At 34.9% G+C, this 26863-nt stretch overlaps 1 protein-coding gene across 1 annotated transcript in view; it reads left to right on the top strand.

Annotated features, from left to right (window-relative positions):
- Window positions 1-26540, top strand: part of BOLL (boule homolog, RNA binding protein) — a 70487-nt gene extending 43947 nt beyond the window's left edge. Inside the window, exon 11 of the mRNA XM_027866143.1 lies at window positions 26382-26540. Within this exon, the coding sequence (XP_027721944.1) occupies window positions 26382-26540 (159 nt within the window). The remainder of the gene's footprint in view (window positions 1-26381) is intronic.
- Window positions 26541-26863: the final 323 nt, after the last annotated feature.

Genomic DNA, 26863 nt, shown 5'->3' on the forward strand with positions numbered 1-26863 from the left:
AAGCCCTTTACAACATGGCTCCATCCTACCCTTGTAGACTTATTTTTCCACATTCTTTGGTCCAGCCAGATTGTCTTCCTTACTAACATCTCCCTTCTCTGTGCCTTTGCAATTTGGGCTGTCCGCCATGCCTAGAATGTACTCCTTCCTTACCACAGCCTTTTAAAATCCATAGTTTCCTTCAAAACTTACTTCCTCGAAGTGTCATTTTCTACAGGAAGCCTTTCCTGACCCTTCCACTACTAGTCCCCAACTACTAGTGCCTTCCCAACAAAATTATTTTGTATGCATTTTTATATACTTATGTGTGTACGTGTTGTGTCCCTTTTTAGAATGTAAGATTTTTTCATTTATTTATTTGCATCCCTAGCACTTAGCATAGTTCTTGGTACTTAGTGTGTACTTAATAAATGTTAATTGATCAGTTGATCAGTCATATTAAATCATGTTCTAAACATGATCGATCATGCTTTAGTACATGGTCAATCATGTGTTAAATACTGAAATCGTATTCTATTGAATAAGCAAATAATCTTTTAAAAGCACTTTTCTTTTTTCAGTACTTTTATATGCATGCTTTATATTCACATCATCCCATTGAGGTAGGTAGATAGGTCATCCAGATATTGTAATCTAGATTTGTCATATAGGCATACTAAATCTAACTTTTGCCATTATAGACAGAGGTACATAGCTTTTTGACCAAGGCCATGTAGTTAGTTTAGCAGAGTCAAAATTCTAACTCCTATAGGTGTAACCTGCTGCCTTTTCCTCTAAGTCACATTACCTGTGCTAATAGAAGAGTGAAGTGAATAATCTATTAAAATGAGTAAAAATGGTGAAAAAATGATTCTGCAGCGACAGAAGTGGCCATCTGTGACCCACATGGTTTTTGAAGTTTCTAGAGAGCAAAGAGCCTCACTAAGATCATGACTCTGATCTTGTAGACAATAGAAAATACATCATTTTACTGTAATGATAAATACGTATAGTGACAGAGAACTTCTGCCTGTTACTCAGAAGCCAAGGCTCCAAATGTTTCAGTCATTCCACTTTGTTGGAACCATGTCTTTACTTCCAGCTTAAGGTAATATTTTCTCCGTTATATACAGATAATTAGTAATTGTGTATTAAGCCCTTACATTGATTTATAGTCTGGTACTTAAAATATTCAACTGGGCTAGATAGCCTACACTTTTAAAAAAAATGATAATTTACTATACAAGTCTTCATTGTCCTGAAGCACCTTATATGTGTTTGAATGAAATGTATACAGATTTTAACAACTCATACATTTTATTTGTAATTAAAATTATGTTGTTAGCAAAGGAAAAATGTTCTTCAGCTTCTATGCATTTTTGAGACCAGTAAACTATTGACATGCATCAGTGTCTACATTTTTTATTCATCGTGTCCATTGTCTAGACAAGTGACCATACAACCTTTGTATCAGACTTATCATGTAATCATGAAATAGTTATTGTTCAGTTGGGAATTCACATCTTCAGTGTTTCCACCTCAGTAATGCTTTCTGATAACACATTTCATTGCTTAGAGTCATATTTAATTCCACTATTTAAATTTCTGCTTTTTAAAACCATAGTAAAATTGTCAGATGCATCATTAATGCCATCTACTGGACATATCACATAGTAGTACACGTGGTCATATTTTTCTTAATTTTTGTAAATGTCCAGCATCCAAATGACAGAATGCTTTATTAGAACATTCTTTATTTTTGCTCTGTACATATCAAAAAAAAATTGAGTTGTTTTAAGATGTGTTTTCTAGGCCATTGTTAAACAGTAATATTCTCTTCATGTAGTTTGGAAACCACCAAAGAATCATAATAGATAAAATGTTGGGTTTTTTTTCCCAAAAAGGGAAAACATGTTACTCAATCCTGCCCCCCCCCCAGAAAATTGTTAATGAAAAGTTATGCCTACTGGAAAGTCCCTTTTCCAGTTGGTTTGAATTTCCTCAAAAATTGACTACAAATATGACTAGGGAGTAAATTCTTTTTTTAAATTTATTTATTTTTAGTTTTCAACAATCCCTTCCATAAGCTTTTGAGTTTTAAATTTTTCTCCCCCTCCCTCACCGCCTCCCTCCCAAAGACAGTATGCAATCTAATGTAGGCTCTAAATATACATTCCCATTAAACATATTTTCACATTAGTCATGTTGTAAAGAACAATTAGAACCAATAGGAGGAACCACAAGAAAGAAGAAACATAACAAAACAAGAAAAAAAAGCAAATAGTATGCTTCAGTCTGCATTTATGGAATGAATTCTTAGCCAAACAAGAGATAAAGTTGATTACAAAAGCTAAAGTAGACTGTTTCAGTTACATGACATTGAAAGGCTTTTACACTAACAAAATGAATGCAGATAGTACAAGCAGGGAATGGCCAACTGGGAAAAAAATCTTTATATGAAGTATCTCTAAGAAGAGTCAGATTTCCAAGATTCTTAGACTGTACCAGAAGCTATTCCCCAGTAGAGACGTGGTAAAAGCATTTGAACAAATAGTTCTCAAAAGGCAAATTGCAAACTAAGCACCATGTAAATGTTAGCTATCATCATCAACCATGATTTGATATTCCAACATTCCACATTGGTAATGTGAGTTCCTTAAGAGAAGGGATTGCTTTGTTTTTTATATTTGTGCCTCCAACAGTTCCTAGCACATAGTAGGTGCTTAAAGAATGCTTATTGATTGATTTATTAATAAGAGAAATGCACATTAAAGAAACTCAGATTTCATCTCACAGCCAGTAGTTTGGGAAAGATGACAAGAAAGGAATAGTCAGTGTTGGAGGATTTGTGGAAAGATAGGCACACAGATAGATTGTTCATAGAGCTGTGAATTGGTCCAACTATTTTACATAGCAGTTTGGAATTATATAAAGAGAGTGACTAAACTGTCCCTATCTTTTTATCTACCAAACATATACCAAGAAGATTAATGATAATTTTAAAAAAAAAGAAAGAAAGAAAGGTAGGTCCCCATAGACACGGCTATTTATAGCAGCCCTTTCTGGAAACAGAGTAGACGCCCTATATTCCCATCAGTTAGGAAATGGCTAAACAAATTTTGGTACATTAATATAATGGAAGATTACTGAACTATAAGAAAAGATGAATATGATGAATACAGAGAAGCATGGGAAGACTCATGAACTGATGAGAATGAAATGAGCAGAACTGGAAAAACAATATAGACAGTGACTACCAAAATGTAAACAGAACAGCATCAAAATGATAAAAACTGAATGCTGTGAAATAACTATGACCAAGCTCAGCTCCAACAAAGAGCTATGAGAAGGTGCTTCTTTCTCCCCCACCCCTCCCTTTATCCCTGCACTTTATAGAGGCAAAATGGGTAGAAAATACTATATATAATAACTTTTTTAATTTATGTTTTACTGATCTTTTAAAAAAGCATTTGTTTTAAGAAGAACAAGATGGGCACAGTGGATAGAGCACCGGCCCTGAGGATCTGAGTTCAAATCCGGCCTCAGACCAAACACTTGACATTTACTAGCTGTGTGACCCTGGGCAAGTCACTTAACCCCAATTGCCTAAAAAAAAAAGAAGAAGAAGAAGAAGAAGATGGGAGGGATACATTGAGAAATGTACATAATATTTTTAAAAATACAAATAAAAATTCCTAAGAATGGATACTTGCTACCCTAATTAGAAGGACATATACACTTTTTATTGCCAATTCTATAATAATGTATTGATTATCTTATCTGGACCCTTTTCCATTTCTGTCACAGCTTAAGGAGCTTCCTTCCTAGGTAGCCCATCAGAGGAAATACAGGATAATAAATAAAAAATCAAACCATTTCCTTTCTATGTTATTCTGGTAAAGAGTAAGTTTAGTAAAAGAGTAGACTAAATGGCGTCTAAACCATTTTTCAGCCCTAAGTCTATGATCCTTGAAAGGGGTTAAATTACTAAAATAAATTTTAGAATTATTTTTCAATTTAAGTGATCCATGCTATTGCTGTTTCATATTACAAATTATCAGAAGTGGTCTTTAGAACCAAAGTGATCTGTCAGTTTCACAATTTGACCTATTTTTGTAGAATAACTATTAAGTAACTCCTTATATCAGTGTAATATGTTGGGCTAAACATGAGTTACAGACCTTGGGGAAAAAATCATTTTCTCCAGTTCATATGCTGGGTCTATAATCTCCTCACTTTAACTATGCAATGCTTTGGGATTTTATATAACTTTTCCTAATCCAATGTGTCAGAGACATGATTACTTTTCAGTGAAACTGGCGTAGCAAATATGATTATTTTTTCTTTTGATTGCTTTAGGGAAGTAAAACACATGCAGAAAAGTTTTATCTCTTCCTTCACCAATCTCTTAGTGAATAAATTTTCTCCACAATGTCAGTCATATTTTTATTGTTATATAAACAAATTTAAAGTAGCATTTCCCTATTATAAAGTAATAAAATAAACATTATTAAGATACTACTAGATATATTTTGGTTTGGTCAAGATCTATCAACTCATTTCTTAATGATATTTATTGGTATATATATTTTGGTATATGGCCCCAGTTTGAGGTGACTGTATGAAAAAAAAGTCCATAATTCTGGATTATTCTTTATGCCTACTATCATGCCATACTCTTATTTTCTTGGAACTCTCTTTATTCCTTTATAGAAAGTGAACACAATAAATTGTCAAACTTTCAGAAGTGGAAGGGGGGAAATATAGAAGGGAGGGCAGATTAGGGGCAAAGGTATTCAGAATGCATGCTCTCTTGGAGTAGGGGGAAGGATGAGATGGGGAAAAAATTTGGAACAAAATCTTGTGGAAGTGAATGCTGAAAACTAAAAATTAATCTAAAAAAATTGTCAAATTTTCTCTTCACCCTTATGTGTAAATTACAAATACAGTATTAATAGAAATAATAGTTTCATATAACTCATTTTAATGGCTACTTCCCAACAGAACTAGATTGACCAGAAAGGTCAGAGAATTGTAATTTTTTAAAACAAATCCCTTACAGAGTTTGGAACTCAGTTTTTGGAACTGAAATAAAGACATAGCTGCCATCTGGTCTGGATTAAATTGTTCTTCCTTTAATTATGTTAGTATTATTGAGTTGAATATTTTATATGTTAAAATTTAGGTTTCCTTATTATGATAGTATACAAATTTGAAACTCCCTATTAGTGCTTCAGTTATTTTGGCAGAAAAAAAAACAGTACTTAACTATCTACAGTAATTGTATTAGTAAGTACCATTATAGCTCCAATTATAATAATTTTCAGCCTGCCAATTTTTGTCATAAATATGCTTGCTAAGAATCCTTCTTTTTAAAAAATTATTTTATTTTCAGTTCCAAATTTTCTCCTTCCTCCTACCCCCTCCCCAACCCATTGAGAAACCAAGAAATAGAATACTCACTACATATATGAAGTCATACAAAACATTCCCACATTAGCTATGTTCAAGAGAGAGAAAGAGATGCACTTCAATCTGCACTCAATCTATCAGTTCTCTTTCTGGAGGTAGGTGGCATTTTTCATCATGAGTCTTTTGGAATCATTGTGGATCATTGTATTGATCAGAGTTACTAAGTTTAGCATAGTTGACTTTTGACAATATTGACTATGATATTGTTACCATATATATTGTTCTCCTGGTTCTGCTCTCTTCATTTTATATCACTTCATATAAGTCTTCCCAGGTTTCTCTGAAACCTTTCTCTTCATCATTTCTTAAAGCACAATGATATTCCATCATATTCATATACCATAACGTGTTCAGCATCACCCTAGTTGGTGGGCATCCCCTCAGTGTCCAATTCTTTGCCACCACAAAAAGAGTTGCTGTAAATATTTTTTACGTGTGAGTCCTCTTCCTTTTTCTTTTATCTCCTTCAGATATATTAGACCTAGTAGTGGCATTGCTGGGTCAAAGAGTATGCACTGTTTAATAGCTTTTGGGGGATAGCTCCAAATTACTCTCCAGAATGCTCAGAGTAAAATACTTCATATTTGAATATTAAAATTGTAGTTATCTTTGGAATTTTTTAGCTATACTGTATAGAGCAAGCACTTTGGGGGAGGGTTTTATACTCAAGTTGTATTTTTAGATCTGTCTTGTAAAGTTATCTTTCAAATATTTTTATAAGCTCTCAGCTTGAGAAATTTTGACAGGGTTTCAGACCTTTGCCATGTTATAATGATGATTCAGGAAAAGTGGTGTTAAAGATACCATCAGAGAAATGTATGACTGAAAAAAATGGACCAGTCACATAATGAGAGTGATAATAATAAGTTGATAGTTTACATGCTCTGATACCCACACAATGTCAAAGAGAATATGAAGACTCTCCCAGTACATTGGGTCCCCCATTTCTCCCAATGAGTGAATGTCATGGACAAGTGTTGTGCAAGTTGGCAGGCATGATTAGGTTGCAATTTGCATCATTGGAGGAAATGCCTGCATTGACAAGATTTCACATCTGTTGGAGTATTGGATGAAGCCAATCACACTATTGATAATCTAAATTTATGTGGTCATATCAGCAGTTTAATTTTTGTTTTTGTTTTGGTTGGGCAGTGGGGGTTAAGTGACTTGCCCAGGGTCACACAGCTAGTAAGTGTTATGTGTCTGAGGTCAGATTTGAACTCAGGTCCTCCTGAATCCAGAGCTGGTGCTGTATCCACTGTGCCACCTAGCTGCCCCCAGCAATTTAATTTAATTTTGTGTTTTTATAGTCCTGGTCTTATATGTTAGGCTCTGAATGTTTGGATTCTTCTTATTTTGGTAATTTGCATTTATTGTATGGAATTGATGATTGACAGGGAAATTACTTTAAAACTTTCAGTGGGGCAAAGATTGCTTCTAAATAGCATGGAAATAAATGTATCAGTTAAAGTATTATAAAATTTAAAAATATTATCTTATTATTTACACTTATGTGAGTAGTTAGTTGTCAGTAAAGTAAAGCCTCATCTTTCATACCCCAATCCCTAAAAAACATTCAGAAAATTAGGCTGAAAGACAATTTATTTTAGGCCTGGCATGATTTGTCACATAATCAGTCTCTGAGGTTTGTGTGTGTCTATCTCGTGTCTCTTTCCTCCTCTTTCTTTGTCTTTTTGTCTTCACAGTCCAGAAATTTGGGGTCTAACAAAAGATTAAAATAATCTGCCATCATTTTCTAGGTTTTTTTAGGGAAGTGGAAGAAGCTTTAACTGACTACTAACAATTACTTGCATAAGGATAAATAATAGCAAATTAAACATTCTGAATAAATTTTATAGTACTTTCATTGATAAGTTTTATAGGGGAATATGGAAGCCCACTTACATTGCAATCATTTCATTTTCTATTTTTTAACATTTACTTGCATTTGATTTAGGAGAGTCTTTCCTTCAACCTCCCAGTTCTTAAGCTGTTATTCTAATCATCCATTCCCAATAGTTCCTGCTGTTTCTTTCTCCTCTCCTAACATCTAAGTTCCTAGAACTTTATCATATATTCTTGCTGCCCATCTTATGCCAGTTCTTTTGTTGACCCATTAGAGCGGAAGCTCCTAAATTCATTTAATAGCCCTGTCCCACTTTGCAGAAGCACAGAGAGAAGAGGCTTTTGGCAATCTTCTGATTTAAGATAGCGGCTGATTCCTTTTAAATTTAAATTTTCTTTGCTATGGGAAGAGACATTTTTAGTATCATATTGTAGAATTACTATTCTATGTAGGCACTACTGCTCTTCAGTCTGATTTCCATACATACCATTTAACCAAGATATCCTCACCAAGAATTCTGATCAGATTTTGCCTAAGCTAAGTCCCGAAGGCCTTCTCTTAACTCGTCCTGCATCTCTTTACTTCATTCATCAAGCAGCATCAGCCACCTCATTTTCAAAATCATCTGTTTTGGACATGAGGATTTAATTTTCTTCCTTTTTCTTTTACTTGCCATGTTTCTCCTTGATCTTCAGATATAATATCTTCCTCTTCATTTTTTGCTGATCATAGGAGTCACATATGACCCTCATGCTTTGATCTTTTGTCTCTTTCCAATCTCAGTACATCCATCCAGAGATTTTGCTGCCTCTTCAAAATAAGAATGGTAAAATCAAAACTTTTTTAACGTTACCCTTGACATCTTCACTTCTCCTCAGTTTTTCCATCTCTTTTGGCATTATCCCCATCTTGCCTTTCTTCTGAGAGCAAAACATACACAAAAGATTCTGTAAAATTCTTGTGTATAATTATATAATGAACAATGCAAAGTTTAATGTAGTTTTGGCTCAGAAATCTTAGGTCCGCCTAATCTTTTCTATGTTCCTCTACCAAATCAATCTTCTAGGCCTTAGATATTTTCTCCAAAGATTAGTGTAATCTCTTCATTGAATTTTTCACCTCTTCCCACTCTTTTCTCCATAAAATATGCAGCTAAAGTTTACTTCCTCTCATCACTTATATGCCTTCCTCGTCAGTTAAATTCTCAGATTCCACTTTCTGACCAAATTCCTTACTTTGACCTTTAATACTAATTTATCTATCCTCCCTGATGCCAGCTTAAGACGTCTCATTTTCAAATACTCGCTTTCTTCCTTTCTGTGGTGTATTAAAACCACTCATTTCCCTTTGTACCTGTCAGGCCTTCAACCTGTTCAGTGCTCTTGGGAAACTGAATCTATCATTTTTCCCTGGGAATAGGGTACCAAAGGTATATATCCAATAAGTCACATACTTCTGAAATGGCTAAGGCCATGTTTGTAGATTGTGTTCCTCTGTCCCACAGGATGGATTTTTAGAGCCTTAGGACAACTTTAATAGTTTGGAGAACTAAACAGACCCCCCCCAAAAAAAGACCCATTCTAATTTATAAATACCCTACAGGTCTGTTCTGGATTCAGGATAATCCCAAGGGTCCAAGGAAGAACTAGATTGTGATCATTTTCAAAATGACAACCAGATTGAAGCCCTAAACCTCTCAGAACCCTTATAGAAGTCATAAAATAGTTCCTTGAACTCTGAGCTGACCTAGTCCCACAATTTAAATAAGGATATAGATATATACTTCTTTGATTCCTTCTACTTTTAACCAGAATTCCCGGGATATCCTGAAGATTCCAGAACTACCCTAACTTGCTCATCTTGATTGCCTGTATGCTTGAATATCCTACAGCAAAATGTACTTAATACCTTGGAGTGATGAGAAAGGTAGAGATAGAAATATATAAATGCTTTTTGGCAACCCCCAACTTTTTTTTTCCTATATAAAATCTTTTTCCAAATGGAAAGGAACTCATTCTAATTCACACCTAATCTTAGCAGACTAGCATTCCTCTCCACAATGACTATTCAATAATGTGTATTTGTACTTTGACTCTGCTATAGCTTGCCAAATCTAGATTGTCAAACTTTGTGAGCAATGGCCTTTCTTTTTTTTCTTGTAAGGCAGTCAGGGTTAAGTGACTTGCCCAGGGTCACCCAGCTAGTAAGTGTCTGAGTCCGGATTTGAACTCAGGTCCTCCTAACTGTGCCACCTACCTGCCCCAAAGGCCTTTCTTTTACTCTCTCCCTATCTCTGTTTATCTCAGAGTCTTAGTAGTACAGTAGTCTCAGAATTGTGCCAATTATGTTAACTGAGCTCAACTGGACCTCTACTGCTGGATGGAAATCCTTTATTTTCTGTTTGACTCATTATGTTCTCCAAAGTGACTGTTCAAAATTCTCTCCTTTCCTTAAGCACCCTCCCCTTATCTTTCTCAACAAAAGATTTCAAAATTAAAGCCATCCATGATTAGTTTCCTCTTTTCTCATATTCCACACCTCAAAACCTTTCTTATATAATTTCTTCTCACATTTTTTTGCTTGTTTGATGAAAAAGTGCCCTTTTTCTTTGCCGAGTGTCCTTCAGAAACTTGATTTCCTAGGTCATTCCTTCTCTGGCTCACATTTTCGGTTTCCTCCATCCTTTAAAGAGAAAACAAACTAAAAAACCTTGACCCAGCCATCCCCTCAAGTTATCATTGTATATTTCTTTGCCTATTCATAGTCCAACTCCTAGAAAGAGTCATCTACGCTTGTTGCCCCTATCTCTTCCCATACACTGTTCATCCCCTTGCAAATGCCACTCAAATAAAACTATACTCTCCAAAGTTAATACAGAACTCTTATCTGCCAAATGATCTTTTCTTAGTCTTTATTCTATTTAGCTTATATATAGCTTTGGAGACTATCTACTATCACCATCTTTCTGCATAGTCTTCTCATAGTTTTGTTGATAATTGCTTTCTTGGTTTTTCTGCTGCCCATCTGACCACTCCTCAGTCTCTTAGGGGATCATCATGCTTTTCTTCTAAGTGTGGGTATCCTTCTCTAGTTTCTCTCTCTTCATTTTCTCCCTTGGTGATCTCAACTCCCAAGCTTAATTTTCATCATCATGCAGATGAATCCCTAATCTATATCAGTCTATCTCTCTCTACATCTATTGATCATCTCCACCTGGATGCCTCATAGGAAATCGCAAACTCACCATGTGTAAAACAGAATTCCTTTAACCCAAAACCCATCTCTAAATTTCCCTTTTATCTTAAGAGCATGCACATCCTTCTAGCTATCCAGTGTCACAACTTTGGAGTGATACTTGACTTTTTTTCTCTTCCATTTCCCCTATCTAATCAATTACCATATATTATCAATTCTACTTCTACAAAATCTCTCACATCTGACCCTTTCTCTCCAGTCACACAGACTCTGCCTGAGTTCAGGTCTTCATTACCACTTGGCTGTATGACTGCAATAATCTCCTAATTGGTGTCCATGCTTTGAGACTCTTCATTCACCAGTTTATCTTTCACATAGTTGCCAAATAGGTTATTTCTAAAACATAGATGTGACTATAACTGTCCCCTACTCAGAAATCTTCAGTGGCTTGCTACTGTCAGGAAAATAAAATACAAAATCCTTAGCCTGTCACTTAAAGCCCTCCATAATCTGTCTCCCAACTTGCCTTTCCAGTTATTTTATATTACTCTTTCATATGCTTTTTTTTAGCCAAATGAGACTTAAAGCACTTCCATATATATGACATTCCATCTCTTGCCTTTGCACAGATGGACCCTGTGCAACTAGAATGCACTCTCCTTCATTTTCATCTTTTTAGATTACCTACCTTCCTTGAAAACACAGTTATGTGCCATTTCCTATATAAGGCCTTTTCTTATCTATCACATTCCCTAGTTCTCTCTCTGTGTCTGTTTCTCTGTCTCTGTCTCTTTTTGTCTCTATCTCCCTATCTCTCTCTATCTCTCTATCTCTCTATATCTTTGTCTCTCTCTTTCTTTCTGCCTCCTCTCTTGATATTACCTTGTATTACTTAGTATAGACTTTGCATTTATTCATCTATGTTTATGTTGTGTATCTCCAACTAAATGTAAGCTCCTTGAGGAGCAGGGACTGCTTCATTTTTCTTGGTATTCTAGTGCCTAAAACAGTGCCTTGCATGTAGTAGGTACTTAATAAATGTTTGTTGAATGAATACAGTGCCACACACATGTTCAATAGTATTGATTGATGTTCTTGACTCTTTTCTCCTAACTTATTCTTGTTCTTTCTGTTCAGTTTCTCTGATCTGTATTTTCTTTCTCTTTACTTAACAGACAGTGTGGAGCATTCATTATTAAGACAATGGGGCAGCTCTAGTCCAGCTCAACTGATTTCTTGTCCAATGATCCTTGTGTGGCCGAGATCCAGCTTCAACGAACCGGCTAGAAGCTGCCCGTTGTGAAACTTAGGGTTAGTTGATACCTTGCCATACTTGTTTTTCCAACTATAAGCTATTAGATATTATGAAGTTCTCCTTTTCACCTATTCCACAAAATTTAGTAGTTGGCTGTGGCATGTTGGGTTTTGTTTTGTATTAATCCAACTGTTGTGACATTTTCTGTAGTAGTTGTTTTGTTCATTCCATAACAGCCATGCTGGGAATAGTGAATCATCTTTCATTTTCACTACTTTGTGATAGTTTTTTTTCATCATGGAATTTTAGATTTTGAATGTTGTAATTTATATCCTTTTATTTTTGCTTTAATACTTTGGACGGATGATAACTTCTAATTTAAATTGAATTTTCAAATATATTTTTATGCCTTTTAGAATGTAGGGTTATTACTTTAAACTTAGGCAGTCTTGGGTCAATATTCCTATCACTTTACTTTGAATTTTTTTTTATTATGCTTTATCTTTATTTTTTTGTTTATTTTTTTAATTAATTTATTTTGAATTATCAACAATCACTTCCATAAGCTTTTGAGTTTTAAATTTTTCTTCCCCTCCCTTCCCTAGACGGCATTCAATCTGACATAGGTTATACATATACATTCCTATTAAACATATTTTCACATTAGTGATGTTGTAAGTAAGAATTAGAACTAATAGGAGGAATCACCAGAAAAGAGGAAACAAAACACAACAGAAGAAAAAAAAATAGCAAATAGTATGCTTCGATCTGCATTCAAACTCCATAGTTCTTTCTTCTTTGTGGATAGCATTTTCCATCACAAGGCCTTTGGAGTATGCTTTATCTTTATTAGCCACTGCTTGTTTACTAATCTTTGACTTTCTTCATTTATATTTTTGTGCTTCTATCATGATTTTCAGCAAAATTCTTACTTTTATAACTCCTTTTGTGGCACTTTTCCAAGCATTCAAAAAATTAGTGTATCTTTTTATTATGGTTTTATTCATTTTTTTCTGATACTACTAATATTTGTAATAAGTACCATAGCCTTGCCATACTATAACCCTACTAGATGTTTAAATTTAATCATTTTAGACCCTCCTCCAAGAAGAATTTAGTTGACAGAATTTATTCAGCAAAACTATATTATGTACACCTACTGTATGGAGAATACCATACTAGGCACTGGATAAGACATAAATTTTAAAAAGATATGCCCTTATACAAGTTTAGTCAGATCGGGGGGAAATGATAACTCATAACATATTGATGGAGTTCTTGAAGGTTTGAAGAACTTTCTTCATAACCCATTGATGGAGTTCTTGAAGGTTTTAAAAGCTTTCTTCCTTTGAGATAAATGGTATAAGTATCTCTTGGTAAATGAGGAAAGTGAACTTAGAATGTCAGTGTTCCACAACACAGACCCAAAAGGTGGTAGTTTAATGAAGCTCTAGGGTGAAAGTGAGATATCTTTGTGGATAAAAAGTATCATAGATGTAGATCTGGAAGGGCTCTTAGAAATCATCTGGTCCAAATCCCTCATTTTACATATGAAGAAACTAAATCCCAGAGAGGTGACTTGACTTGCCCAGGGTCACACAAGTAGTAAATCGGCAGAGTCAGGGTTTGAACTTAGATCTTGTACCTCCAAGTTCAGCATTTTGTCCACTGAACCAGTTGTTTTATAAAAAGATGAACACTTTGTAAATCTTAGGAGAACTTTAGATTCTGATTCTAGAGACAACTTGATTTATTAATATGAGGAAGTAAGGTTTTGCTTTAAAAAAAGCATTCATTTTCTAGAAGTTGTAGAACAAATCAGAAGTCAGTAAGCTCAAACATCTAGTTCTTGACATTGTGATTTATATAAGTCATATAAAATTCCCCTTAACCCTCTTCATCTCAGGAAATTAATGAGGGGGGGGGGAAGAAAGAAAAAGGTTGATGCTAACCCCCTAAAAATCATTCCTCCTCATGTTTTACCCCCAAATATATTTCATTCTCAGGAGAAATAACAGCAGTCATGGGGATATATGCCAGAAGCAGGATTTAAACCCATGGCTCTCCAAACCCAACTTTTTCCACTATACCATGCTGTCTTTAATTAATATGTTTGCCAGCAAAAATTGTTTCACAAGAGACAATAGGATCTATGAATGTTTATCCCCCCCCCAAAAAAAAGTGAAATAGTGTTATTTCACTTTCCCTGTTATTCTGAAATTTCAGAAGTCATGTTCTTTTTGCTTTGTTCCACATTTTACATATCAATATCAGGTAAGAAGGTTATCTTTTTTCATTTTAAATATTTGGCTGCAAGACACTTAAAGGTTTTTTTGGTCTTTATTTTTACTTCCATTTATTTATGCCATGGATATTTCTCTCTCATACCTCTGGTCTTTAGAATAAAAATTAAGAGAACTTTAATATTGAAAACATTAGGTGGGCATGATGCCGTATATCACTTGGACAAAAATTCATTGATGTTGTGGATCAAGGATCTTGTTATAGTTAATACATATGTGAGTGCCCTCCTTGGATACATTCATAGAATTTAGAAGCTATCTTTAATTTGAGAAGCCGACCAAGACTTCAACATTTGTGTACAGCACCTGCAAATATTGGAGCATGTCAGCCTACCTTCTCCATCCCTTAGCTTGCCAGCCCAGAACCATATTACCTCAGAAGACAGATGGATTGGAGGGAGGGTGAGTGTGAATCTGTGGAGGAGACAAATTTGGAGAATTCCTCATTACAGATACTGTAAGAAACTCATTTTATTTTTTCATTTATTTAGTATATTTTCTGTAGAAGTTTTTGAAAAGTAGAAAAAAGTACTCATTGTGAAAAACAGAAAACAAATGTGTTAAGATAGCTGACAATTTCTAAATTTACATTGTTTTGTATTTAGATGATCATGACTCAGTCACTGAGTCAGTAAATATTTATTGAATGCCTATGGGCAAATTTCCAAAACCACTTCATGAATGTTTTCTAAAAATAATTATATGTGCATCACAGTGGTAATAATTGTACTACATGGACCAAAATCATAAACTTATGAAGAGAGTATTCCCTTTTCTTTGGCAGAACATTCAGATAGAACCTGACTTAAATATCTTGAAATTTTCAAAAATATTAAATTATAATTCTTAATAGTTAATGTTGCTATAATGTTTAGTTTGTTTGATAGGCTTATTTTATGTTTTGGAATACCCTCAAGACCTTTGCCCTTTTGATGGCTTTGGTAGATTAAGTATGGGTGAGTCAAAATGAGATATGAAACATATACATAGTATAATTTATACAATGAATTAGTAGTGGAATGTATCCAGACTATAAGTGAGGATATTGGTCAAAATGAAATTATTCTCCCATGGTAGGACTGTGCATCTTATTCTTATAGGGTAGTCTTAACTCTATAGTAATGAAACTAATTTCAGTGCCCACACTAGAAATAAGTCTCTTGCTTTATACTATTCTCAGTTCTTTATGACTATATGTTTATATGCTTATAGATCATATCTATGAAATGTTCCCTAACCAGAGAAAAAAAAGTCCCTTTATGGAGATGTTGGTATTTACACATTTTCTTCCCTCACTTTTGAATTTATTTCTTTCCTCACAAATCTCTTGGATTATCCATCCACAAAAGTGAAAAGAGTAGTGATTAGGTAACAGGAAAATGAATTGAAACGGCTGGCCCTACCTGCCTTCAGCATTGCCTGTTCTGTTTGTAAAAGCATCTCCAATGTTTGCCAAAGGTGACTACTTATGTAATCTTCTTGAAATTGTGATTTCCCTTTTTGCTTCTCTGTCTGAAAAAAGCAAAACCCAGATATAGTGAGTCCTTTTTTTAAAGGTTCCCAGTTCTCTTTGCATTGGAATTGTGATGTCTTCCTGAAGAAAGATTTTTTATGACATTTTTAGTTTTGGCTCATTCTGCCCTTAAAAAAATATACACACATGTAAAATTTTTCTATTTGAATGCTACTCATTTAATAGGTTTGCTGTCCATATGCACAAGTGCCTAAAAAGACAGCTTGCATCCCTTTCATACTACTGTCTAATTAGAAGCTGTGGTATCAGTCATTTATTGAAACTTTCTTACGCTACACACTTTGTTTTTGCCTCATAAGCGATACAATATTTGTTCGAATTGAACTAGCCCCATTTTAAATTTCATCATCCTTTTATTCTACCTATTGTTTTCTCTACCAGCAACCAATAGCAATTTCAGATTACTTCTAAATATGTTCGGTGGTGTTCTCATTTTGTTTCTTTTCTCCACAAAATAGTTTTTGTTTAGTTTTTCATATGTCAGTTACATATTTTTATGTAGTTCTCTTATACAGCAGAACTTAACAGAAGCAAGCATAGATTGTGTTCTATTCAATAAACATTTATTAGGCACCTGTTTTGTGCAAAGCTCTGTGCTGGTAGAGATACAAAATTTAGATTAGATAGGAGCCCTGTTCTTGGGATGTTTACAGTATACTATTTTATACCAGTCAAATAACTATATTTTAGGACCTCAGTGTTAGTGACATTTTTTTTAACTTTGATGCTTGAACCATTGATAATGAAACTAATGCTAAATCTGAATTTTCTGAAGGACATTTTACGTGTATAATAGGTTGAATAGTTCTTTGGATATTGGGGTTAGATAAATTTCTGTTATACTATATTGACCCTTGACTATCTGCTAGTCTTCCAAAAACATACTGGTTTTCTTATGTTGTCCAGCTCCTAGTTGTATCAGTCTTTCATTTGATAGACAGTGTACTTCTGATGTAGCAAAATTCAGTGATCATGTATTATTTTATTATATATTATTTACTTATTACAGTATAGTACTGATCTCAATTTTGTGTTTCTTCTCATGTGCCCATGAGGATACAACTGTTAGAATTGAGTAGTTTTCTAAAGATGATCAAGGTCACCAGTTATCACTTTGGTAATTTTCTTCTCATCTTTTGGAACATGGGAGGCTATGAGGTCTGAGGGGTCAGAGAGCCAAAATAGAACAGACCCTTGGGTTATCCCATGTGTTACTTAATGGCTTAAGTCCTAACCTCCCACCATCACTACCACCCTACCCTGCTCGCAATGCACACACACTATGTATCTTCTGCCATTTATTATAGATTTTGGAGGCCTTGTCACAATCTTTTCGATTTTCTGTCTACTGGATTTCTTTCAGCCTACAGAAAAAAAAAGAACAAAAAAAATTAGCATTTAGTTCTCATATGAATTTCATTTTTACTTCATGCTTCTCCATTTCTTCTATTTAAGTAAAATTCTTTAGTTTAGCACCCAAGGTCCTTCACAGCCTGACAGTAGCCTACTTGACAGTCTTATTTCACATTGTTCCTTTTTACACACACACACACAATTTTCTGACTAAAATAACCAATTGTTCCCCATACTTCCAATTGCTTAGGCCATCCCCCACACTTAGAATGTACTCATTCTTCATCTTCACCTTTCAGAATCCACCTCATCCTTTAAAGCTCTTCCTTGAAGATTTCTCAGACCCCTCCTTCCCCACAGATGAATGTTCTGTCCTCAAATTTTTCTGGAGCATTTTGTCTAGGTATATTCTTTGTTCCTATCATGATATGCCTTTTATTACATTTAACTGTATGTCATTTATACACATACACACATACTCAATAGAATGTAAATTCTTAGAGGGCAAGGACTAATTTTTTTATGTTTTTATCCCTAGTGCCTAGCATGGTGCTTATATATAGTTAATTACTTAACAAATCTTTGTTCATTTGAGTTAACTTATCCTTTTTCTCTTGGACCAGGTATTGCTACCCCTAGACACTTTCACCTCTAAGATTTCCTGGATGAAATTTTTAAAATACATATTTTTGAGACAAGGCTAATCTTTAGCCTTTAGGACCCTGAGCCAACCTATGTTGAATGACTTAACAATCATCTTTGTTTTTTTTTCCTTTTTTCCCTCCCAACCAGTGTTTGTGACATTGTCTGTACATTCTCATTTCACTGATAGAGATTTAGGAAATGATCTCCCGCCCCGCCCCCACTTCAGAATATCCTCTTGGTGGGATTCAAACTTATCTTAAGTTAGGATATTGGTGTCTCTACTGTCCATTTGTGGGGAGGTGGGGGTTAACTTAATAACTATCCTCTGTTTTAAAAATACAAGTGGTTCCCTATCTTTTAAAATGTAGGTTTCACCTTCTGTCACCCTCACTTGTTTCTAGGACCTACATCCCAGGGACCAGAGTCAACCCTGCCCAAGAACAGAGATTTACCTGGTATCTCAGGAGAGTTCCTACCTGTTATCCCTCTTCTTGGCCTTTCAGAAGCCATTGTTTCATCTTGACTGCTATTTTGGATAGCTCCTACAAGTTAATGGCTGGAGTGGTATTTTTTTCTTCATATATTTAGGTATCACTTCTCCCACATACCTCTTCATTTTCATGCACCAAGCTCAGAAGGACAATTCAATGGTGGTTTTATTCAATATCATACTGCTCTGGTGGTACCCCTTCTTCCATCTCATTCTTAAATTCATGAAAGAGAGGAGAGCAGTAGATACTATCAAGCATATTCATTATTCAAGATGATATTAGAAAACAAAAACAGTGTTTCTTTTTTTTGACTTAAAGACTTTCTCCACAGTATACATGTTTTCTAACCTTTTATTCTCCTGCATGATGGTATAGAAATGCTTCCTAGTTGATTGTCTATCCATCATTACTCACTGTGAGTATTACAAGTAGTCACAAGTTTATAGATGGATATTGTTTTCTAAAAATGTTAGTATTAATTGGTTGTTCAAAACTTAAAAAGCATTTTCCCATAGAACCAGTTATAAATGATGGATAAGGTCCCATACAAATCCACAGAAACCTATTTAACCCATAGTGTACCTTAATTTATAGTACTAGCAGCACTTTTGAGATCAACAAGGCCATGTGGTCCAAGAGGGGGAAAGGGAGATGGAAAAATTCACACACATCCTTTCCCGGATACTAAGGTAACTGGGCAAAATTTCTTTGACATTTTTCCACTTCCTTTTTCTGTACCCCACTTATACTAGTGTTCTACATTCCAGGTGATTGATGCCTTCTTGTCTTTCAAAACAAGACTTTTTTAAGCAGTGTTGTTACTGTGTAAACTATTCTAGTTCTGTCCACTTTACATAATTCCATACAAACTTTCCCAATTTCTTTGGAGCTATTCTTTTTATTAAGACTTCAATTCTTGAGACCAGTTTTAAACAGGAGTTATATAACATACTCTTGAATCACATTATTTTTGCTCCATTTTTCATACTGGTATTCTGTGATTATTATTCAGAATCCTATCCTAGATGCTGACCTCTTCTTGCCCAGACCTTTTCTTCTGGGTTCCTCACCTATTCAGAATCTTTGGGTCTTCTGATATTTTCTTCATAAGTGTCCCAGCTTAATTTAAGTACCTGCTGCTTGACCTCCCTGATCTTTGTCCCTATTTACCTGCCTTCTAAATCCTTGTCTCTCTAGTCTTGAGGATCTCTTGACTCCCTAGATTCACCAGTTTCCCTCTTGTCCAGCCAAACACCTAGGTTTAATATCCATAGTTTATGGTCCCCTAATGGAAGTCCATTGCATATAAGAAATAATAGCTGTATGTTATGTCATACATCAATCAATCAGTCAAGCATTTATTAAGTACCTTCTATATGCCAGGCACTATGCTTGAGGTACAGAGACAAAAATTAAACAAGTCTATCTATTTCCAGATAAAAATAGCCCAAAAGATGCAATTAGGTAATACAGCTTTAATGTTTTAGAGAAGCACCTATAAAGAAGCTTTCTATGATAGTAAATGTAAGTCTGAAGAGAAGTCCTGAAGTTAGACTATAAAAAACTTTTAAGTCAGTCAAGTTCCTGTTCAGAATGTTTCAGTAGAAAACTGAAATCCGCAGAAGTAATCAACGTTTCAGAATTTAATAGGTTTCCAATGTTTGTAAGGTGAACTTCAAAAATCCTTCTTATGCTTCAATTCCTGTTCTGGGCAGTTATTTCAATAAAAGTTTAAGGGACTGGAATAAGTTCTTCCCATGTAAATCTGTCTTATTAGGGATCTATAAGGCACTACGCAGGGTTTTTTCTCATTCTAATGTACCAATATAAAAGTGGTTCCAAACCTTAATAAAAATAGCACTAGGGAATTGGATAAAGTTTCCACAGGACTCCTATATCATGTAATCAGTGAAGAGAATCTGAAATCTTACTTCCTCAGCCTGGCACTGGAAATGGTATAGAACTATTTCATCATTATGTCTATAAGAAGATCCTACTATAACCTGCTGCCTCCTTATGTATGATTCATGCCTGTGTAAGAGTTTCCTGAAGCCACATCAAATCTTCATAATTTCCCTTCTCACAAGTCAGGAAATCCCTTCAAAACTGGAAATGTATTTACTTGTGGTATTCCGATTTCTGCTTTATGATTTGATATATCACACATGAAATGCAGCATCAAAATTAAATCGAGTGCTGGAGTACAGAGAAGAGTTCTAGGAATATAGCAGTTAAGTCACAAGGGCCTCTAGAACAGTTGTACTGACTTTTATCTGTTTATTCATTCAATAAATGCCTGTTGAGTACCTGTTAGTTCCAAGGAGTTATGCTAGGTACCAGTGGGGAAATGAAGTGCAAAAATGAATCTAGGTGGTTCATTAAATCATTTGTATTTAACCAGGCATAAAATCTACTTGTTGGTATTAGGAAAGAGATACAAATATCAATTAAACTAATGTAAATTAATTTCAAGATCTTGGTAAATTTTTCTATGCACTTGCCCAAATTTCCACTATTTTTCTGGTCAGCCTCAAAACTTGGAGACATCTTTATCTTTTCCCCATCTTCATCCCAGCATATATAATCACCAAGTCCCATCAGTCCTACCTAACAATACTTCTTACTTATCTGCCTTCTTTTTGATTCCAGCTACTACCACTGTACTCCAGATTCTCATTTCTTACCTGGACTAATTCAGTAGTTTCCTAACCTTTCTCCCTGGTCCCATCAAATCATGTGATTTAGAACTGGACTTAGAAATCATCTAACCCAATACCCTCATCTTACACATGAGTAAACTGAGGCCCAGAAAAGTAAAATGAGCCAATATCCAAATCTTAAGTCCTTTGACTTCAAATTTAGGACTCTTTTAAAAATGTTTATGTAGTACTTTAAGATTTGAAAAGCATCTTATCTCATTTCATCTTACCTGGTGAGGTAGGTGCTATCATCATCCTCATGTTACAAATGAGGAAACTTAAGCTCAGTAAGGGGAGGTCACTGGGAAGGAAGTGTAGGATTTTAACCCACTTCTTCCTGAATCCAAACGTAGTACACCACTTTGTTTTCAGATTAATCCTCCTTATATACAAAATACACTGGACTTGGAAATTTCCTGTTGCCCAGTGAATAAAATCTAAATTCCTTAATTTGGCTTTCTAGACTCTCCACAATTGGTTTGGTTCCCACCTACTTGATGTTACGATATCTTACTCTTCACATACCTTGTGCTCCAGCCAAATCACTTTTCTTGCCTCTGTCCATGCCATTACCTGTACTTGGAATGTCCCTCCTTCTACCTCTTCATCTCCACCTGTTGAAATTTTACGTGTCCTTGAAGGTCCAAGTAAAATACCACCTTCTCTGGGAAACTTTCCTTGGTTTCTTCCACCCCCCAGGCAGAAATAATCAGTCTTCAACTCTTCTAAAACTTTGTTTGCTATTTCTGCATTAATCACATTCAATTTTTTTTGTCCTGTTCATGTGTAACGGGTTGGATTGGAAACATGTTCCATAGAGTACTGAGCTCTATCCCTAAAAGTGACCAAGATATAGACTCAGCATTCCATGATGTACTACAGCTATCATTATACATGTATTTATTTATATTATCTCCCCTAAGCTTCTTGTGGATAAGGAGGGTGCATATTAAAGGTTTGATTTTCTTTGGCCTTTTCAGCACAGTCAAGCACTTGAGGTTTTTTATAAATGTTTGTTGAATGACCGCAATTAAATTTGGTGTATAAGTGTCCAAAATTCTCCTTATGATAAAAGTATTAAGAAAAGACTTTAACAGTCTTAATGTTATTTACTTTAACTTTATGCTTTCAAAACTGTGACTGCTCTATCATAGTATGGCCTACTATATTATTCCAGTTCAGGATAACAGTGTTTCTTGCATACCATTTTAGTTTAGAATACCTTCATATACATTAGTTGTTTGGGTTTTTTGAGATAGGTAGTATAGCAATCCCGAGACATTTAATATAGATGAGAAATACAGGTTTCAAAGAGGTTAAGTGATTTGCTTAACATATCTGTTATGTATTAAACTCAGAACCAATGCCCAGGTCTAAGGAAGCAAAGAAACAGTCATTTATTAAGCTTCTGCTATGTGTCAGGCACTGTGCTAAGTGTTTTACAATTATTATCTCATTTGATCTTCACAACAACTCTGGGAGGTAGCTGTTATTATCCCCATTTTACAGTTGAGGGAACAGAGGCATGCAAAGGTTAAGAGATTTGTTCAGAGTCACATGTCTAAATCACTGTCTGAGGCCACATCTGAACTCAGGTCTTCCTGACTCTAAGCCCAGCACTCTATCCACTGGACCACCCACCTGCCTCATAATCTGGGTTATTATGACTCCATAATCCAGTGTTCTTTCTACTATTCTATATCTTTTTAAAAACTAGACCAATGTTTTGATTGGTATAGGAAACACCTGATAAGGAAACTCCCTCTATCAATGCAGATTTGAACCCACTTTTCAACTTTTAAAAGAGTTGCCTAGGGGCCTTTAGAGTCTAAGAGGCTTGCCAAAGATCACCTCCCTAGTACATATCCGAAGCAGGACTTGAACCTAGGTCTTCTGCTTGCATCATAATAAATATAATCATAAATGTCTAGAATTGGGAGGAAACCTCAGCAGCCATCTGATTCAACTCATCCCCAAAAAAGAATCCCCACTAGAGAACACCCACCAAGTAATTTTCCACTCTGTACAAAAGACCTCTGATAAGGGAGAACCTGAAGCAGCCCAATCCACTTTTGGATACCACTCACTGTTAGAAAGGTTTTTCTATCATCAGGCCTAAATTTGCCTTGTTTTTGTTTTGGGGGGTTTTTTTTGTTTGTTTGTTTTTTAGTGAGGCAATTGGGGTTAAGTGACTTGCCCAGAGTCAGACAGCTAGTGAGTGTTATGTGTCTGAGGCCATATTTGAACTCAGGTCCTCCTGATTTCAGGGCTGGTGCTCTATCCACCTCGCCACCTAGCTGCCTCCCTAAATTTGCCTTCTACCTATTGCTCCTGGTTCCAATCTCTGAGGTCAGACAGAGCAAGTGTTAATCCTAATTGTACATGACAACCCTTCATATACTTAAAGTTAACGTTCCATCTGAATCCTGTCTTCTTCAGACTAAACATCCAAAATTCTTTTAAGCAATCCCAATATGACATGAGCTCAAGGCCATTCATCATCCTTTTTGCCCCACTGTAGAAACTCTCCAGTTTATCATTGTGCTTCCTAAAGTGAATACAATACTTCATATTTAGCCTAACCAAGAAAGAGCACAAAGGGCTATCAGCTTATTCTGGAAGATAAGCTTTTCCTAATGAAGACCAAGGTCATACTGCTGACATATTGACTCAGCTGTAGTGTGAGGCCCTTTCAAGGTGGTTAAAAAATCCTAAGAAATGTAATATCTTAAGAAATAATTTTTGGTATCACCAAGTGCTACTTCACCAAGTTACTAGAATATTTTGCTCTCAAGTATTAGAAAATGTTACCAGTATCAGAACATTTGAAAATTTCCTATCTAAAGGGATATTATTGAAACAATAATTAAAAGATTAAAAATATGTTTAAAAATGGAGAAAATTGAATTAATGTAATTATCAAGTAATCATTGCCTTTAATTATGGATACTAGTATCCATGGTTAGAGTAGTGGTGATAGAATTGTTTCCAGGGTTGGCCATTAAGTTGTTTATATTTACAGTATATGTACTTGGGTACTTGTAGGATTTCCCTTTCCTTTTTTTTTTTTTTTCTATTCCCAGTGCTCAGTAAATGGTTAATAAGTGTTGAATTAAAATGAATTTACAAAAGAATTCTGCTGAAATTATACTCATATCAGTCTTCTAATACAAAATATGTATAAGGGACAACTGGATATGAAAAAAAAAAGGACTTCAGATGTCCTTTTATTTCTCCAGAAATACTCATATTTTATCTTTCTCCAAGAAATGAAAAGGCTCTTTTAGGCTGTGTCTACCTTTTAATTCTTTTTTTTTCTTTTCATGTTTTGGAGATGTGTCACAATTACATATATCCCTTATGTTTCTGAAGGAACATGGTATACACACACACACACACACACACACACACACACACACACATCACCCCTTAAATGACTTTTTTTCCATTTCCTGCTTTTCTTGTCTCCTTATTGAGACACGAAAATCATTGTTGTTTATCAGACTTTTGAAGTCCACAGCATTTGAAATTATAAAAGAGGATTATTTGTTCTTTATTTTCTTTTTTGTTGCTGTTCAGTTGTTTTCCGTCATATCTGACTCTTCATGACCCCATTTGGAGTCTTCTTGGCAGAGATGCTAGAGTGGTTTGCCATTTCCTTCTCCAGCTTATTTTACAGATGAGCAAACTGAGGCAAATAGGGTTAAATGACTTGCCCAAGGTCATTCAGCTAGGAAATATGTAAGGTAGGATTTCAGCTCGGGTCTTCCTGATTCCAGGCCCTGCACTCTATCCACTATACCACCTTTTAAGCTGTAATAATTGCTGCTTTATAATATGATATTAATAACAATTATAATTGTAGTTCCTCATCACCACACTGATAAGTTATTCTTTTTAATACTGTTGAATCTAATAGCTTGAAATTTTTGTTTTAGAAGACTTTGGCATAGCATTGAGAATAAATGGATAACTATAATAATATTTATTATAAACAGATCAAATCATAATACATTCCTCACAATTCTGTGAAGTACCTGGCTGAAAATTATCGTAGTGTTCATTTTTATGGAACTATGGCAGTTTTTAGTGGAAATTTTTAAAATTTTAAGAGACAAGGTACTTCATTTAATATGCAAAACTTATTTTGATTAGAAAAAATAAATGTAATGTAAAATATATCTTTAAATGTGTTTTTTTTTTCTGGTTAAAAACTACCATATAGTCCTGAAATTATATGAATGAATTTTCCAGAAAGCTACACAAATTGCAAATCTTTTTAGGCAGAAAGTTATCTGTGTCTGACAGGTACTCCAGAATAAAGTAATTAGTTGCCTTTGTGGCCTTTTCGTGAAGCCTTCTTAAAGTTGAAAATGGTTAACACCTGACAATTTTAGCAATGTTCATACAGTGGTTCACTTGCAAAAATGCTAGAAATTATATTAAGTTTTGCAATCAACCAGTGTCTTTTTTTAAAGATATAAATTACTGTGCTTTACAAATTAAACAAAAAAGTCTATGTATTCCACTACATCAGTTGTTCCTTAAGCATAAATGGAGCACTTTTATAATTATTTCAATTTTGTGGGGTTTTTTTTTTTTTTAAGGTAATTGGAGTTAAGTGACTTGCCCAGGGTCACACAGCTAGTAAGTGTCAAGTGTTTGGTCTGAGGCCGCATTTGAACTCAGGTCCTCTTGACTTAAGGGCTGGTGCTCCATCCATTGTGCCACCTAGCTGCCCCTTATTTCAACTTTTAAAAGACTTTAGAAATATCATTTGATAAATTACTGTTGTGTATTCATTCAGGGTTAGGAAGTTGTTTTACTGGACCACGACTTAAATAGTTTTCCCAACCTTTAAATATAGAATGTATTAGATCCCATTGCTACAGTATACCTTTTGGGACCCAAAAATACCTGATCTCAGAAAAGTAATAATAGCCTGAGCAAATTATTGGATTTCAGAGTGTCTATTTTTATTTCTAAACATATACATTCCTTTTTGTTCTGTTTATCATCTGTTTTGTACATAGTGAGTCACTATCCAAAGCTTGCCTTTCTTCTGGGTTTCTGAGCAAAGAATTATCAATGCCAACCCTCAGTAGGGTCAAATTAAGCACCACTCATTTAGATTACATGTTACATATCACTGTGCTAAGTTATTACTCAGATGACCAGAAATAGTTGATAGTTTTTTCTCTATGTAATGTGACTCTATCCGTATCTATGACATAAAATGATAGGTAGGATGCTATAGTGGATGAAGGGTCCTGGAAGAAGGAAGCCTGGGTTCAAGTTCTGACTCTGACACATACTAGCTATATGATCATGGACAAATCACTTAACCTCTTAATGCCCTGAGCAACATTCTAAGACTATAATTGGGGAATGAGTTGTTGATCTATGTTGGTGAAGGTAATTTCCACAGCAAGTTAAGATCACACCAATAAAGTCAAAGGACCATCCACTCTCTTCCCTCCCCTCCCCAAAATAGTATATAAAATAAAATGTTCAGTTTTTTATTTTTGAGTTCACTAAGTGAAAATTATGTTGTTCTAACCTGCATAGACTGGAAAAAATCCTTATTTTTTTTTTTTATATTATGATAGGAACCAAGGTTACATCCTGTGAGAAGAAGCTTTTCTCAGCCTTCATCTGTGGGACTGAAACCTCGATATACCCGAAGCCCTCACTTTCATCCTAGGAAAGAATTCAGAGCAGAAGATTCAATTCTTACTCCACCTTCTTCTACTGACTCTGTTAAGTAAAATCTTGGCTAACTATTATACCAAACACTAAATAGCTACTAGCTCCATATGTGGTTTGGTACTGAGTTTAATGAATATGCTTAAGTTAAAAGTGTCTTTGCTTTTTGTAAAGGGAATAAAAGGAATCTTGCAATTCATTGCTCAGAACATTAGAGGTGCAGGATAAAATCATGGTTTCTTTTATTAATTTATACACATTTATGGTAACATAGACTTATCTCTGATAACTAGGACAGAGGCTACAGGTACAAGACAGTATGTGTCTAGATTAAAAACTGAAAATTCAGTCAGTCATCTGGATATTTTGTCTACGTGATTCCTAA

Source organism: Vombatus ursinus, unplaced genomic scaffold (genome assembly GCF_900497805.2).
Source record: "Vombatus ursinus unplaced genomic scaffold, bare-nosed wombat genome assembly UNPS02014779.1, whole genome shotgun sequence".
NCBI lineage: Eukaryota > Metazoa > Chordata > Mammalia > Diprotodontia > Vombatidae > Vombatus > Vombatus ursinus.